Source organism: Trichosurus vulpecula, chromosome 8, assembly GCF_011100635.1.
Source record: "Trichosurus vulpecula isolate mTriVul1 chromosome 8, mTriVul1.pri, whole genome shotgun sequence".
Classification (NCBI taxonomy): domain Eukaryota; kingdom Metazoa; phylum Chordata; class Mammalia; order Diprotodontia; family Phalangeridae; genus Trichosurus; species Trichosurus vulpecula.
Genome location: NC_050580.1, coordinates 83,863,603 through 83,878,249, shown reverse-complemented (window position 1 = coordinate 83,878,249; position 14,647 = coordinate 83,863,603). Strand labels below are relative to the sequence as shown.

Here is a 14,647-nt window from a genome sequence, read left to right as displayed (position 1 = left end):
TGTTATCTCCCCCATCAGACTGTGAGCTTCTTGAGGGCAGGAACTGTCTTTTGCCTCTTTTTTGTATCCCATTTCTTAGAACAGCCCTGTCATATAGTAGGCACTTGATAAATACTTGTTGACCGTTGTACACATGAAAAGATTTTAAAGATACATTTGTATTATTGACATAAAAGACTTGTTCTGGAATATTTGATTTGTTAATTTACTTAACCTTTTTTTTTTATGTAGACAAATGAATGGCCTCTGGAAAGCTTTTGTGAAGAACTGTGTAATGATCTTTTTAATCCGTCCTGGGAGGTAAGATTTGTTTGTCATAGCACCGTCAGTTCTTTGCTAATGATGCAGTGATATATTCCAAAACATCACCTGCCTATATTCCCTTTGTGATCTTCCCCGTCGTCAGCAGCTGACTTTTCACAGTAAATATTTTACTATCCTCCCCCAATAAACTTTGGATTCATTTTTAACTTTTTGTTGTTTTTCTACTGATTTAGTCTATTGCCCACAAACTTCAGCTCCCTCATGTGTTCATACTTTTTCTTTTTTAAGCAAATTTTTTTTAAAAAATTCTTTTAATTGTGGGCTGGTAATCAACAACACAAACACTTCAACATGCAAAGATAAACAGGAAAGAGGATTGTATAAGAAATTGAACTTACATATAGTTTTTTAAAAGAAGTAACTAAATAAACACACATGAATATAGTTTAATGAAGTAACAACAAAATTACCATGTTTATGTCCTTTGTACACTTCTATTGAGTAGAAAAAAGGTTTACTGTTTGTTACTACCACTAACCTACTTTGTCTTCCTCCCCCCATGTAGAATGCCCTCCCTTCAAATAAATATGTATAGTCAAAGGGAGGAAGGAAAGAAAAAAACAAAAGCAGCCCAGTGGCCATTTCTGAGAATGCACACCTCATTTTGTACCTATGGTCCATTCCTTCTCTGCCAAGGGTTAGGGAGGTGTCTTTGATAATTAATCTTTTAAAGTCACAATTTTTTTTGGTCAGCATTCTGTGGTCTTTTGGGGTTTGTTTGGTTTTTTTTTTTTAAATAAATTTTTATTGATTTTTTTTCTTTGTTTTTATATCACCTATATTCCTCACTGTATCCTCTCCTCCACACCTTCCAGAGAATAAATAAGAGGGGGAAAAGGAGTGTAGCAAAAATAAATACAGTGAAAAAAAATCTGAAATTAAATGCAGTGTTCTACACTATAGTTTCTGATTTCTGCAAAGAAGGTGGAGGTTTGGGACCAGGTTTGGTCACACAACTTTGGATCATTCAGTTTCAGTTGTTCTTTCCATTTACATTGTTGTTGTCATTGTGTACATTGGTTTTTTGTTTGTTTGTTTGTTTGATCTATTGACTTTGCATCAGCTTGTGTATCTTCCCATAATTCTCTATATTCATCATATTCATTGTTTTAATTAGTACATGAATATTCTCTTATAGTCATGTACCACAGCTTATTTAACCATTCCCCATCTGACGATGCTTATTCATTTTCATCCTTTCATCGTCTGGGTTCTGGTCATTTCCCTCCTAAACTACAGCATCCTTCCCTCTTTTTCCATTATATAGTTATTTTTGGCTTCAGTTTTAGGAACAAGCTGATCCAGGCTGAGGCTATATCACTGTTTTGTTAAGGGCTTCTATTTAAAGCTACTCCAATCTTAAACCAACTAGGAATGATAATTAGTGGATCCTGGGTCAATATCTTGTTTACCTGCCATTCATATGCTAACTACATGGTTTGAAGCAGCTCTCCAGTGCCCAAGTATAGTTAATTTTCATCTACTTAAAGCTTTTTATATGGCAGTTTATGCTGGAGTTTCAGTTAAGCAGTGACAAGAGTTTGAGGATCGTTTGCTGTGGCACCTATCAATTGAATGAACTTTGAGATCTTCCTTGGTTGCCTATAATCTAAAAATTATTGGGCATTGGAAATTGTAGAAATGTCATTGCCTCTTTGTTACAACTCTTCTTCCCTCTCTTCCCCTAGGAATACTGTTCTTTTTTTTTTTTTAAGGAGTTATGGACAAGTGAGATTTATCTGAGAACTATCCTAGAATTTAGAGCTAGAAAGGACCTTAGAGTTTATGCAGTCCAAATCCCCAATTTTATAGGTGAGGGCATTGATAGTAAAGATCTAAACTGTAATTCAGACTCGTGTAACTTACAGCCCAGCGTTGTTTCCTTTGTAACACATTGTCTTCAATGCATATGTTAGCTAGGATTGTGCCCAAAAGAAGGCACATTATTTTAAATTTCTACATAATATACCTTAGTTTTATGGAAAGCAAAAATAATTTATTTTCTTATCGAGAAGTTAAACAAAACAGCTTAAATATTAAGACTCTAACAGTATTTAATATTGATACTTCTAGGTTCGACATGGTGCAGGTACTGGACTAAGGGAAATTCTCAAAGCTCATGGGAAAAGTGGTGGTAAAATAGGAGATAGCACTTTAGAGGAGGTAAGTGTATTAGATTAATAATATTAACAAACCTTCATAAATCAGCCTAAGGAGAATAAATGCTCAAAAGCTGAGAGAGAATAGTGAGGTGCTCAAGGAAAAAGGGGCATTATGAAAAGCAGAAACAAGAAGGGTAGGGAAAAGTGGTATGACAAAGAATGGGGAAGAAGACTCATAAATGAGACATTAAATGGTCAGTGAGACTGACCGAGTTTTAAGTGCTAAGAAGTTTAGTTGAATGAATAGCAGCTAGTAGATTGAAAAGAAGAGATGATGGAAAGGTTGGGAGAGAGATGATTGGTGGGGATAGAGTTTATGAATTGGTGACATATAGTTGATCATCAAACTGACCTTATGGAGCTAATTTCTTATTGTGTGCAGGTGAATTAACTGGATTTCATGCCTTATAACTTTGCGCGCAGTTCTATTTGAATCAAACTAATCAACAAGTAGATTGTGATTAATGATGCCAGAGAGATTGTTGGTGTCATTTTTGGCTGATATTCGTGTAGTTAAAATGATTGATTTGGTCTCCTTTTCAGTCTTTTATTTGTATGCAATTTGAGTGTTAATTTGAGTTGTGGATATAAGTTTTCCCCAAGGAAAAGAATACTTGAAATAGTATTTGTTTGTGATATTTAATAGTGATTGCATTTTCCCAGATGATTCAGCAGCATCAAGATTGGCTGGAAGACTTGGCCATTAGACTCCTTTGTGTTTTTGCATTAGACAGATTTGGTGACTTTGTTTCAGATGAAGTAAGCATCTCATTTAAGGGAGTCTTTATTCAATTAAATTCTAATTTTGTGCATAATCTGGTGTCAATTTTGAAATTTTCTTCCTTTCTACTTGTAGGTTGTAGCACCAGTTCGTGAAACTTGTGCTCAAACTTTAGGTGTGGTGTTAAAACACATGAATGAAACAGGAGTTCATAAAACCGTGGATGTACTCCTTAAATTGCTTACACAAGAACAGTGGGAAGTGAGACATGGTGGCCTATTAGGAATAAAATATGTTTTAGCAGTTCGTCAGGTAAACACTTCAGAATCTGTATCATATGTATGAATGAAGGCATTTTTCTCTCTTTTAAAAGTTGATGTTATTTATATTTCAGATACTGAATTCATAGGTTACAGACAAACTGGTCAGTCAGTACAGAATTGGGTCAGTGTAGTATTTAGGAATTGGAGGACTCATCTTTGACATGAAGGCCAGGTTGCAGACATCCATAGATACTTCAAGTAGAGATTTTAGCCATTTATCAAGAGAATTAGAATCATAGATCTGTCAAGATCTGGAAGGGATCTCAGAAGCCTCGTAGTTCATCTCCTTCAATCAGATTTTAGGTTTGCATGTGCACACATATGTAGCATATACATATTGTTATCTTTTGTTTCTAAATCACTTATATTTCCCAGTGTATTCTGTTCCACCCCTTCTCACAAAGACAACCTTTATAATAAAAAAGAAAAAAAGAACCAGCTCAGCAAAACAGCCAACACATCAAATCTGACATAGACAGTGTTCTGCTCTTATAGTCTCCCACCTTTTCAGTACTATGTTTCTATATATCCCTTTAAGCTTTTCAGATCACTTTCATGTATATTATCATACAGTCTTCACAAGTCTGTGAGATCATTAGGACAGATGGTGTTATTCCCATTTTACAGATGGTAAAACTGAGCTTACCCATAGTCATAAAGCTAGCTACTGGTAAAGCCTGGATTTAGAATCATGGACCCTTGACTCCTTTTTGCTTATTCAAATGTGTGTAAAGATGATAATACATTGCTTTTTTGGACTATCTTCAAAATACTAAAGACAGGTAAACACAAAAACCACCCACAGGCATTTCCCATCTTACAAATAAATTGGTTGTGCTATGAAATCAGAACATATTTTTCCATAGGACCAATAACCATCGTAGGTTCCCAGACCAACTTTAAAAGTCCATTTAAGTCATGATATAGCTGAAATACAACACTGATAGTCAGAATGGGCACTCCCCATGCTCTGCACAGGAGTTCTTAGAGCAAAGTGGTGAAGATAAGGGGAACCAGGGTGAGAACTAAGAATGAGACAGGTGCTTAGGTGATCAAGGAAGCAAGGGGAAAGGTCAAAGTTGGTGCATCATCTGGTAGATGACCCTGGTGTAGCAGTGAGGAACGCTGGTACAGTAGATTTGCCTCTTGTTCCTTCCTTCCCCCTCTACCTACCAACTGGAAGAGAATCATATTCAAGTATTGAGGAAATCTGGACCCTTGATGTTACCAAATGTTACCATTTAAATATAGCTTGACAAATTTAGGCTTACATTATTCCAACTGTAGGTAGTCATGACTAAGGAGACTTTAGTTTAAACAAACAAATGACCATTGCCAATTAATGTATATATCTATAGTTTAGTCTTTAAGTGTAATTCTGGGAAATATGGTGAATGATGAGGACCTTGTTAGAGGCACTTTTGGGAAATAATATAAACTACATGAACCTAATCTTAAGATCATTCAAATAAAGTTTTGCTTTGGTTAAATCATATTTTATGCCACTACTTTTCAGTTTATTCATCATATGAATTAGAAGGGCAAAAAAAATAGAGATATTTTAGTGAGTAAAGACTCAATGATATTTTTTAACCCTTATTGTGTTCTCAGTAAAGTTTTGTTTTAAGTTACATTAGAATTATATAATCACTTATAATTCTCAAGTTTGCTTTTATCTTTCAATTTGAATTATATTCCTATTTTAGGAACTTAGTTATTTTTCTTCTTAGCTACCTTTATGTATTTTTTTATATGTTTATTTTAGTATAAATAGCACAACCCCAGCCAAATGAAGAAAGAGATGCAAAAGACTCAAGTAATAATAGAGTATAGTCGTAGCCTAGTTTTTCTCAGACATTATCTAAACACTCTCTCTTTGGAATTCCTACCATGCCTTCTTTTTTCTTATGTACTTTCATACTATACTCTGTATTATACTTAACACATAGCCCCCAGTCATGGACTACACCAGCACCCTAAAATGAGCTTTCTTTCCAAGGGTAAAAAAAAAAAAAGGAGATAGAAATTAAAAATAATTACCCAAAATTTGGCTATATTAGTTTTGAAGTTTGTATACGTATGTGAATGTGTGTGTGCGTGTGTGTGTGTGTGTGTGTGTGTGTGTGTGTGTGTGTGTGTGACAGAGAAGAGAGACATATTTATATTTCTTTCAGTATAAGTACTTTATTAACTTATCATAACTACTCAGCTTTTTCATATTCATCATCAGTCTTTGCATTCAACTTAATTTTATTAAAGTTTTACATAAAAAAGCAACCTATATTTAAAAAATACACTCAAAGTTCTTTTCTCCCCTTCCTGGATACAAGTTCTTTGAGGACAGGTCCTTGTATTATTTATCTTGATGTGTCCCATAATGCTTTACATGGTAGGTACTCAATAAATGTTCTTAAATGAATTTTTTTCTTTATGAATAAAATAATCACTTTTGATATATAATTTTGCAGGATGTAATTGAAACTTTATTGCCTAAAGTTTTGACAAAAATAATTGAAGGACTCCAGGACCTTGATGATGATGTCAGGGCTGTTGCTGCAGCATCATTAGTACCAGTGGTGGATAGTCTTGTTCATCTTCAATCACAAAAGGTAAATTATAATATTTCTGCATTTTCTTTCTGGGGAATTCGTTTAAATTTAGATTATCAGCTATTAATTGATGTAAGCTGCTTTCTGCCCTTTTTTTCCATTCAGCTTAACCAAGTTCTCTATTTCTTAGTTAAGGTCTCCCATACTGAGTAGCTCTGAGTCAAAAAAGAAGTTTGTGTTTTTTTTATACAACTTATGACTCTTGCATATGAAATTCTTAGAGATTTAAGTATCATCTGCATTAGCTTTTAATTATTAGAACAAAGATATTTGGTGCCTAAGGTGAATCTAGGCCAATATGATAGAAACAGGGCAAGACCCAGGTAACAGTGCAGACATGGAAAATATTCAAAAATTGCCGTCAGGAGGAGGTCTCTATTGGCAGTAGCACTAATGAGTATGAACTAGCCTTGATTTATTACTGGCTCTGATGATCTTTGAGAAGATAGCTTAGTTAAGGGTCTACCTGCTAAAGAGAATTCTAGACTGAAATGGACCTTTGACTTTACTCACAGCAACCTGAACTTCTGGAGGTACCCATAACCATCTTCACTTGTCAAGGCCTTTTCTTGGGTGCGTGCTATGATTTGAATGAATAATTTACCTAGCCATCCAAAAGTACCATCCCCTTTGTTCTGATTCTTACCATTGACAACGTTTCTGAGAGGACTTTTACAGTGGGTTTTAACAAAGGCAGCTAGGTGTATAAAATGCTAGTCTTAAAAGAGTCAGGAAGAACTGAGTTCATGTCCTACTTAGTGCCATTAATGGACTGCACATTTTCAAAGGCCAGTTTGGAATGCTGACAACAAGAACAAACCTTAAATGTTTGCTCTGTGCTAGATATTAAAGGAGTCTCAGAGAAATTTTAATCCACTGGCCTAGGGAGGAGGAGGGATGGAGAGGACACCAGGGGATTCCAGAAACCATGGCTATTTTATATAAATTCATATCATAAGTGCATAGAATTATTACAAAGTCTGCTTTGATATCCAAGGAAAGATGAACACTTAAGGGGGGGTGGTGGAGAAGGCTTCTCAAAGCAGGTGGTATTTGGATACATACTTACTGGTTGATTGAATTGGGCTTAGAAGGCTAAGTCTTCACCAGATAAAGAAAAATAGTGGGATTTTCAGGCATGGGAAACAGCATAAGACTTCAGTGTGTGTTTAGGGTAGCACAGGTACAGTAGAATGGTTCACAGGTCATCGAGAGGCCTGAATAAAAGTCTGGGTCCCCACTAGAAAATCTCATGATGTCCAGTAGTCACTGAATTGTGTGATAGGACCATAGATTGAGAGTCAGAAGGGACTTTAGGGACCAGCTCATCCAACTCTCTCATTTTGCACTTGAGGAAACCAATACCTCACAGTTCAGTGGATGTGCCCTGAACTTATATAGGTCATAAGTGGCAGAGCTAGGATTTGAACTTCAGTCCTCTGATTCCAAGTCCAGCATGTTAATATTTTACTGAAGAATCATTAGTCATTTGCTTGCTGTGCTTCTTTTCTAGAGATATATAACTTAGCAGTGGCAGAAAGTGTTGGACTGTTATACTTAATGTGTATAAAACAGGCAAAATATGACTGACAAACATTTAATTTTAATTCATCTTATTAGGTACCTTTTATTATAAATACATTATGGGATGCTCTTCTGGAACTAGATGATCTCACTGCTTCAACAAATAGTATCATGACCCTTCTTTCATCCCTTCTAACTTATCCTGAAGTCCAGCAGTGCAGGTAATTGTTCTCAATAGATCCATAATAAGATTTTTGGTGCCTTTGCAATGAAGTTTTCAGATATTTAAACCCTCTAAGAATTGAGGAAATATTGTACAGCCAGAATCTGTTTTCTTAGGAGGCACTGCCAGCAAACACAGTGCAGCTATAAGCGTGGGTGGAACAGGAGCATCAAAGAGAAGAGGACATACTCCTGACATTTTTTAAGGATGTTTAAATTGTACAGTTCCTTCTTTATCTTGTCTGTTCTGTGATAGTCTTCATCATTGGTGCAGTTGTTATGGTTTTTTCACTAATGTAACCCACATAATTTTTAAAATGTACAATTATATATGTATCAATGCACTTTTTAAAATATTTTATTATAGAATAACAATGATTCGGCAATATGTATAATGTACTGTCAGTTAGCTTTTCCTTGGTATCATAAGTCTCAACTACCTTTTCATCTTTTACTTCAGTGACTAGTTCTTGTTAGAACAGTAGAAACAGTTATTTTACCTTAATGTTCAAGCCCCCCAAATTATACTAAAAACAGAAGCAGGACAAAATTGTAAACTTCACTAGTGTGCTGCATCTGAAAATTGAAATGAAGCCCAGCAATTGGGCAGCTGTTTACTGGTCTTTTAGCCTAGTCTCTTACACATCAGCTGAAAGTTTAATCTGCTGTGTTGATAAGACCAGGTAATGAGAGAAGAGAAAAAATGAATCTTTCTTATTTGGCTACAGCATTTTCATGGAGGTCATAAAATGGCCCTTGTTGGCTGCTGATCAATCCATAATTATTTCTGAGGTACTTGAATTAATATTAGACATTTAATTGAAAATTCGAAATACCTAAAAAAAAATAGTAGAATGGAATAAGAGTGATCAGGTAGAGGTGTCCTACAAACAGACTCATAATGTTGGCATTGGATGAGTAGGGCAATGTAGCTTTTGGGATCACAGAGTAAGCACTATAGAAAGGAGCCAGAAAAAGGGAAGTTGCAGTGTGTGTGTAGGTTCTTAATAACCAGGTGTTGAGGTCGGATAGTATAAACATTTTGTTCTGGCTGTGCCACTAGTTAGTTGTATGACCTCAAGCAAGCTCCACAGACTTTGTGGATCTCACTTTCTCCATATAAAAAAAGGTTATACTAGATGATCTATAAGTTTCCTTCCACCAAAAGCATCCTATAAATCTCTTAAGTACCTAAAGGGAAGGGATTTTATCCTTATTTTATTATCAGATAACTAAAGTGCAAAAAAGGCCATTATGTAGTGTGAGGAAATGGATCTAGTGAATGAAAATTTTGTCTACTCAGTATTTTATAAACTAGTCAGCTTTTCATCCTTTTTTCCCAATAAATGTTTTATTAGCAAATATCTTCTTTCTCTAAAATGATATTTTTTTAGGTGGTAGACAACTACCAACCTACATAAGAAGAAATGCAGCATGCTTTAAAAATTGTATCCAGCATGACCAATTGCACTGTTAACTAAAACTGCTGTTTCTGTGTTCTTAGTCTATTTTGTGTCTGCATGTTTATTTGTATTTGTATGTTTGGATTAAATTTTGTATATAAATTACATTGGTATATAAAAAGCTTAGGAAACACTGGTCCTACCAAAAAAATGGAAGGGACAGCCAGTGAAAAATAGCAGTCAAAGATGGAACTATTGAAACCTATGAACCAAAAAGAACAGTAAAATTGGTGTTAGTTTGCTTAAACTCTCTTTAAAAGCGTGTACACCTCATATAGTAAGTGCATGGACCCAGTGATGTACTGGAACCGAGTGTTGGTTTTTTTTTTTTGTTTTTGTTTTTTTTCAATTTTCAATGAGAGCATTTACACCTCAGAAATTGGCAAATGATAGAAATCAAGACTTAATTTTATTTATTATTGTTTGGACTAAAGAAAGAGAAAATGTAAAATGTTAATAATGCAGATTAAACTTAAAACTGTGTAATGCATATAGGGTTTCCCCTCACTTTTCTCCTTGGATAACTAGTTGTTAAAGATTTACTAGCATACGCACCCCTGCATGGACCACATTTTCCTAAGTGCAGCCTACTTTTGCAAGTCACTCTGAGGTGGAAGAGAGCATCTTTCTCTATACTTGTCAGACTGACTTATGGATATAAAGGAGAACCTATCATTCCAGGTGGCCTTGGGTTTATTTCCCCATTTAACCAGAGACCAAAAAGGAGGAGGCATCATGTAAGATTTGCTAATTCAGGAACACTTACCTTGGTGATACAGCTGAGAACTGCTGCATTTCACCCATTCTGCCTATCTGATGATAGAGGAATGCCCCTTCAATAGAATATACACACCTCTGTATCTGTTGGAGTCATTCACAGGAACAGCAGGTGGGGGATAGATAATTGCCAACTCTGATGCCATTGACTAATCCCATTGTTGTTAAATGCTTGATTTTTCAGAATGGGAAAAAGTTGACATAATGAGAAAGGAACTTAAAACAAAAAACCTTAACAATACTAGTGCCACAGAAGCACTTAACGCCTTTTGTACCCATCTCTATGACCTTGTTTTTTATGCTTATATGATACTGCAGTGCTATTGAGTTGAGTAATGGTATTGCTTGAGTTGTGCAAGTGAAAACCTTACCTTTTAAAAAAATGATTCAGGTTCATGAGAAAAAATGTTAATATTATGAAGTCCATATATAAATGAAACTTAAATGGATTCTTATTGACCGAGAATACGTATGAGTAAGATTAATTTAATCTTCTTTATCAGTATCCAACAGTCACTTACAGTTTTAGTACCACGTGTATGGCCATTTTTGCATCACACTATATCATCAGTTCGAAGAGCAGCATTGGAAACGCTATTTACATTATTGTCAACACAGGACCAGGTAAGAACTAATCATCGTATAAAACAGCTTTGATAGTTTAAAAGAATCCCGACATGACTTACCTGGCTATCAGCTGCTCACTTTTGCTACATGCCCCTACTGTAAGTAGGAAGTAGTGTCTGGCAGCAGTAGTGTAGATTTTATAGACAGGTTTTTATTAAATAACTCTTCTCTATTAGACCCATTGTTTGGTTTGCTATCTTAGGAGCTAACTAGTTGACAGAAGGGACGGGGCGGGTCAGAGTGGGAAACAGGACATGCTGAAATAAAAGACTCTGAGACTACTACACATTCTGAACAATTTAGAGGGGTGATGAGGAATAGAGGCTATATATTTGTACAGTAAGAGACTGTATATGTGTTCTATTACTTGGATTTATCTTTTTAAAATTAGTAGACATTGTAGCCAAAAGACTGGCAAATGTAAAAAAAAAACCCACTTTGTTTCCTAATCATGCATTTCATCACTAATTTAGGAATGATTTATTCCAATTTGGAGAATACTTTTATATTGTACTAATTTCCATGAATAGGCATCCAGGCATCTGACCAATGCAAATTCTGTTTTTCATTGTCCTTGTGTTGCCTAACAGTAAATCTTAATAGTTTTTCTGTCTCTACCCTCTACCAGTCATTTTTCACTGTTCTCAACTCTGCTTTTAAATTTGTCTTATTTCTATGCCCAGTTGTCATGGGCTTTGTGACAGCTACTTACTTCAGTACACAGAAAACCTTTTCATTCATAGGTTTTTGATGATATTCAAGGAAGTGCCTGGCACATAAGTAAGCATTTTAAAAATTGGTTGGTTGATTGATAGTTGGAGTTTCCAGAAGTTTGATAAGTAAGGTGTTACTACTATGGTAGGGTATAAATTCATTGATTTTAGAAGCATCTAGTTCTTCTTGCCCTTTCTTAAAATAAATTGACAAAAATCTTTTGGCATTGGGACTTTGGCATTGTCTTCCCAATATTTTGTTGAAAATCAGAGTCTTACTCTTTATTATAATTGATTGCCTAGCACTCAAAAACTCATTGTTCTGCTATGATTTCAGATTTCTAACCTCTCAGTTTTCTCAGGTAAAATAAATACAATGATTTGTATTTAGACAAACCTACTTTGTCTATGACTTCATTTTTTTTTTAATTTTTTTAACTTTTTATTTATTTATTTATGGTGTGAGGCACTTTATTTTTTTTAATTTATTTAATATATTTAGTTTTCAGCATTGATTTTCACAAGAGTTTGAATTATGAATTTTCTCCCCATTTCTATCCTCCCCCCACTCCAAGATGGCGTATATTCTGGTTGCCCTGTTCCCCAGTCAGCCTTCCCTTCTGTCACCCCACCCCCCTCACATCCCCTTTTCCCTTCATTTCTTGTAGGGCAAGATCAATTTCTACGCCCCATTGCCTGTGTATCTTATTTTCTAGTTGCATGCAAAAACTTTTTTTTTTTTTTTTTTTTTTTTGGAACATCTGTTTTTAAAACTTTGAGTTCCAAATTCTCTCCCCTCCTCCCTTCCCACCCACCCTCCCTAAGAAGTCAAGCAATTCAATGTAGGTCACATGTGTATCATTATGTATAACCCTTCCACAATACTCATGTTGTGAAAGACTAACTATGTTTTGCTCCTTCCTAACCTATCCCCCTTTCTCCAGTTTTCTCCCTTGACCCTGTCCCTTTTCAAAAATGTTTGTTTTTGATTACCTCTTCCCCCATCTGCCCTCCCTTCTGTCATCCCCCCTTTTTTATCTTCTTCCTCCTTCTTTCCTGTGGGGTAAGATACCCAATTGAGTATGTATGGTATTCCCTCCTCAGGTCAAATCTGATGAGAGTATGATTCACTCATTCCCCTTCACCTGCCTTCTCTTCTCTTCCTACAGAACTGCTTTTTTAGTGAGATAATTTACCCCATTCTATCTCTCCCTTTCTCCCTCTCAATATATTCCTCTCTCATCCCTTAATTTGATTTTATTTCTTTTAGATATCATCCTTTCATCTTCAACTCACCCTGTGCCCGCCCTCCCTCTCTCTCTCTCTCTCTATACACACACACACACACACACATATACATACATACACACATATATACATATATATATATATACATACACATATATATGTATATGCATATTCCCTTCAGCTACCCTAATACTGAGGTCTCATGAATCAAACACATCATCTTTCCATGTAGGAATGTAAACAAAACAGTTCAACTTTAGTAAGTCCCTTGCGATTTCTTTTTCTTGTTCTTTTTCTTGATTACCTTTTCATGCTTCTCTTGATTCTTGTGTTTGAAAGTCAAATTTTCTATTCAGCTCTGGTCTTTTCACTGAGAAAGCTTGAAAGTCCTCTATTTTATTAAAAGTCTGTATTTTGCCTTGGGTCATGATACTCAGTTTTGCTGGGTAGGTGATTCTTGGTTTTAATCCTAGCTCCATTGACCTCCGGAATATCATATTCCAAGCCCTTCGGTCTCTTAATGTAGAAGCTGCTAGATCTTGGGTTATTCTGATTGTGTTTCCAATACTCAAATTGTTTCTTTCTGGCTGCTTTTGCAGCATTTTCTCCTTGATCTGGGAGCTCTGGAATTTGGCGACAATGTCCTAGGAGATTTCTTTTTGTGATCTATTTGAGGAGGCGATCGGTGGATTCTTTCAATTTCTATTTTGCCCTGTGGCTCTAGAATACCAGGTCAGTTCTCCTTAGTAATTTCTTGAAAGGTGATATCTAGGCTCTTTTTTTGATCATGGCTTTCAGGTAGTCCAATAATTTTTAAATTATCTCTCCTGGATCTATTTTCCAGGTCAGTGGTTTTTCCAATGAGATATTTCACATTGTCTTCTACTTTTTCATTCCTTTGGTTCTGTTTTATAATACCTTGATTTCTCATCAAGTCACTAGCTTCCACTTGCTTCAATCTAATTTTTAAGGTAGTATTTTCTTCAGTGGTCTTTTGGACCTCCTTTTCCATTTGGCTAATTCTGCCTTTCAAGGCATTGTTCTCCTCATTGGCTTTTTGGAGCTCTTTTGCCATTTGAGTTAGTCTATTTTTTAAGGCGTTGTTTTCTTCAGTATATTTTTCAGTATTTTTTTGGGTCTCCTTTAGCAAGTCATTGACTTGTTTTCGTGGTTTTCTCGCATCCTTCTCATCTCTCTTCCCAATTTTTTCTCTACTTCTCTAACTTGCTTTTCCAAATCCTTTTTGAGCTCTTTCATGGCCTGAGACCAGTTCATGTTTTCCTTGGAGGCTTTTGGTGTAGGCTGTTTGACTTTGTTGACTTCTTCTGTCTGTATGTTTTGGTTTTCTTTGTCACCAAAGAAAGATTCCAAAGTCTGAGACTGAATCTGTGTGCATTTTCGCTGCCTGGCCATATTCCCAACCAACTGACTTGACCCTTGAGTTTTTCAGCGGAGTATATGACTGCTTGTAGAGTAAAGAGTACTATGTTCCAAGCTTGGGGGGATGTGCTGTAGATATCAGAGGTATCCAGCCAGCGCTGCCACACCAGCACTCCTCCTTCCCCAAGAACCCCCAACCCGGACTGGACTTAGATCTTCAGCAGACTCTGCATTCCTGCTCTGATCCACCACTTAATTCCTCGCATCAGGTGGGCCTTGGGCCTCGGGCTGAAAGCTGGAAGCCACTGCAGCTGTAGTTCTGTAGCTGCCCCACCTCTGCTGGCCCCGGGGTGGTGACTGAACTGCGAACTCTATCCCCCTGTCCCCAGCAGCTTTTCCCACTAACCTTCTCTGTTGTCTTTCGTGTTTGTGGTTTGAGAAGTCTGGTAACTGCTGCAGCTCACTGATTCAGGGCTCTAGGGCATGCTTCACCCGGCTCCTGGTCTGGTTGGTCTGAGCCACCCAAGCTGGGCTCTGCTCTGCTCCGAGCTCCA

General features: G+C 36.2%; 1 protein-coding gene across 3 annotated transcripts in view; it reads left to right on the top strand.

The window, feature by feature from the left end:
- BTAF1 (B-TFIID TATA-box binding protein associated factor 1) overlaps positions 1-14,647 on the top strand; it is a 126,231-nt gene that overhangs the window by 47,465 nt on the left and 64,119 nt on the right. For all 3 annotated transcript variants that reach the window (XM_036734954.1, XM_036734953.1, XM_036734955.1), the window contains 7 exons: positions 232-300; positions 2,398-2,487; positions 3,150-3,245; positions 3,343-3,519; positions 5,999-6,139; positions 7,760-7,884; positions 10,629-10,749. In XM_036734954.1, coding sequence (XP_036590849.1) covers positions 232-300; positions 2,398-2,487; positions 3,150-3,245; positions 3,343-3,519; positions 5,999-6,139; positions 7,760-7,884; positions 10,629-10,749 — 819 coding nt within the window. The remainder of the gene's footprint in view (positions 1-231; positions 301-2,397; positions 2,488-3,149; positions 3,246-3,342; positions 3,520-5,998; positions 6,140-7,759; positions 7,885-10,628; positions 10,750-14,647) is intronic.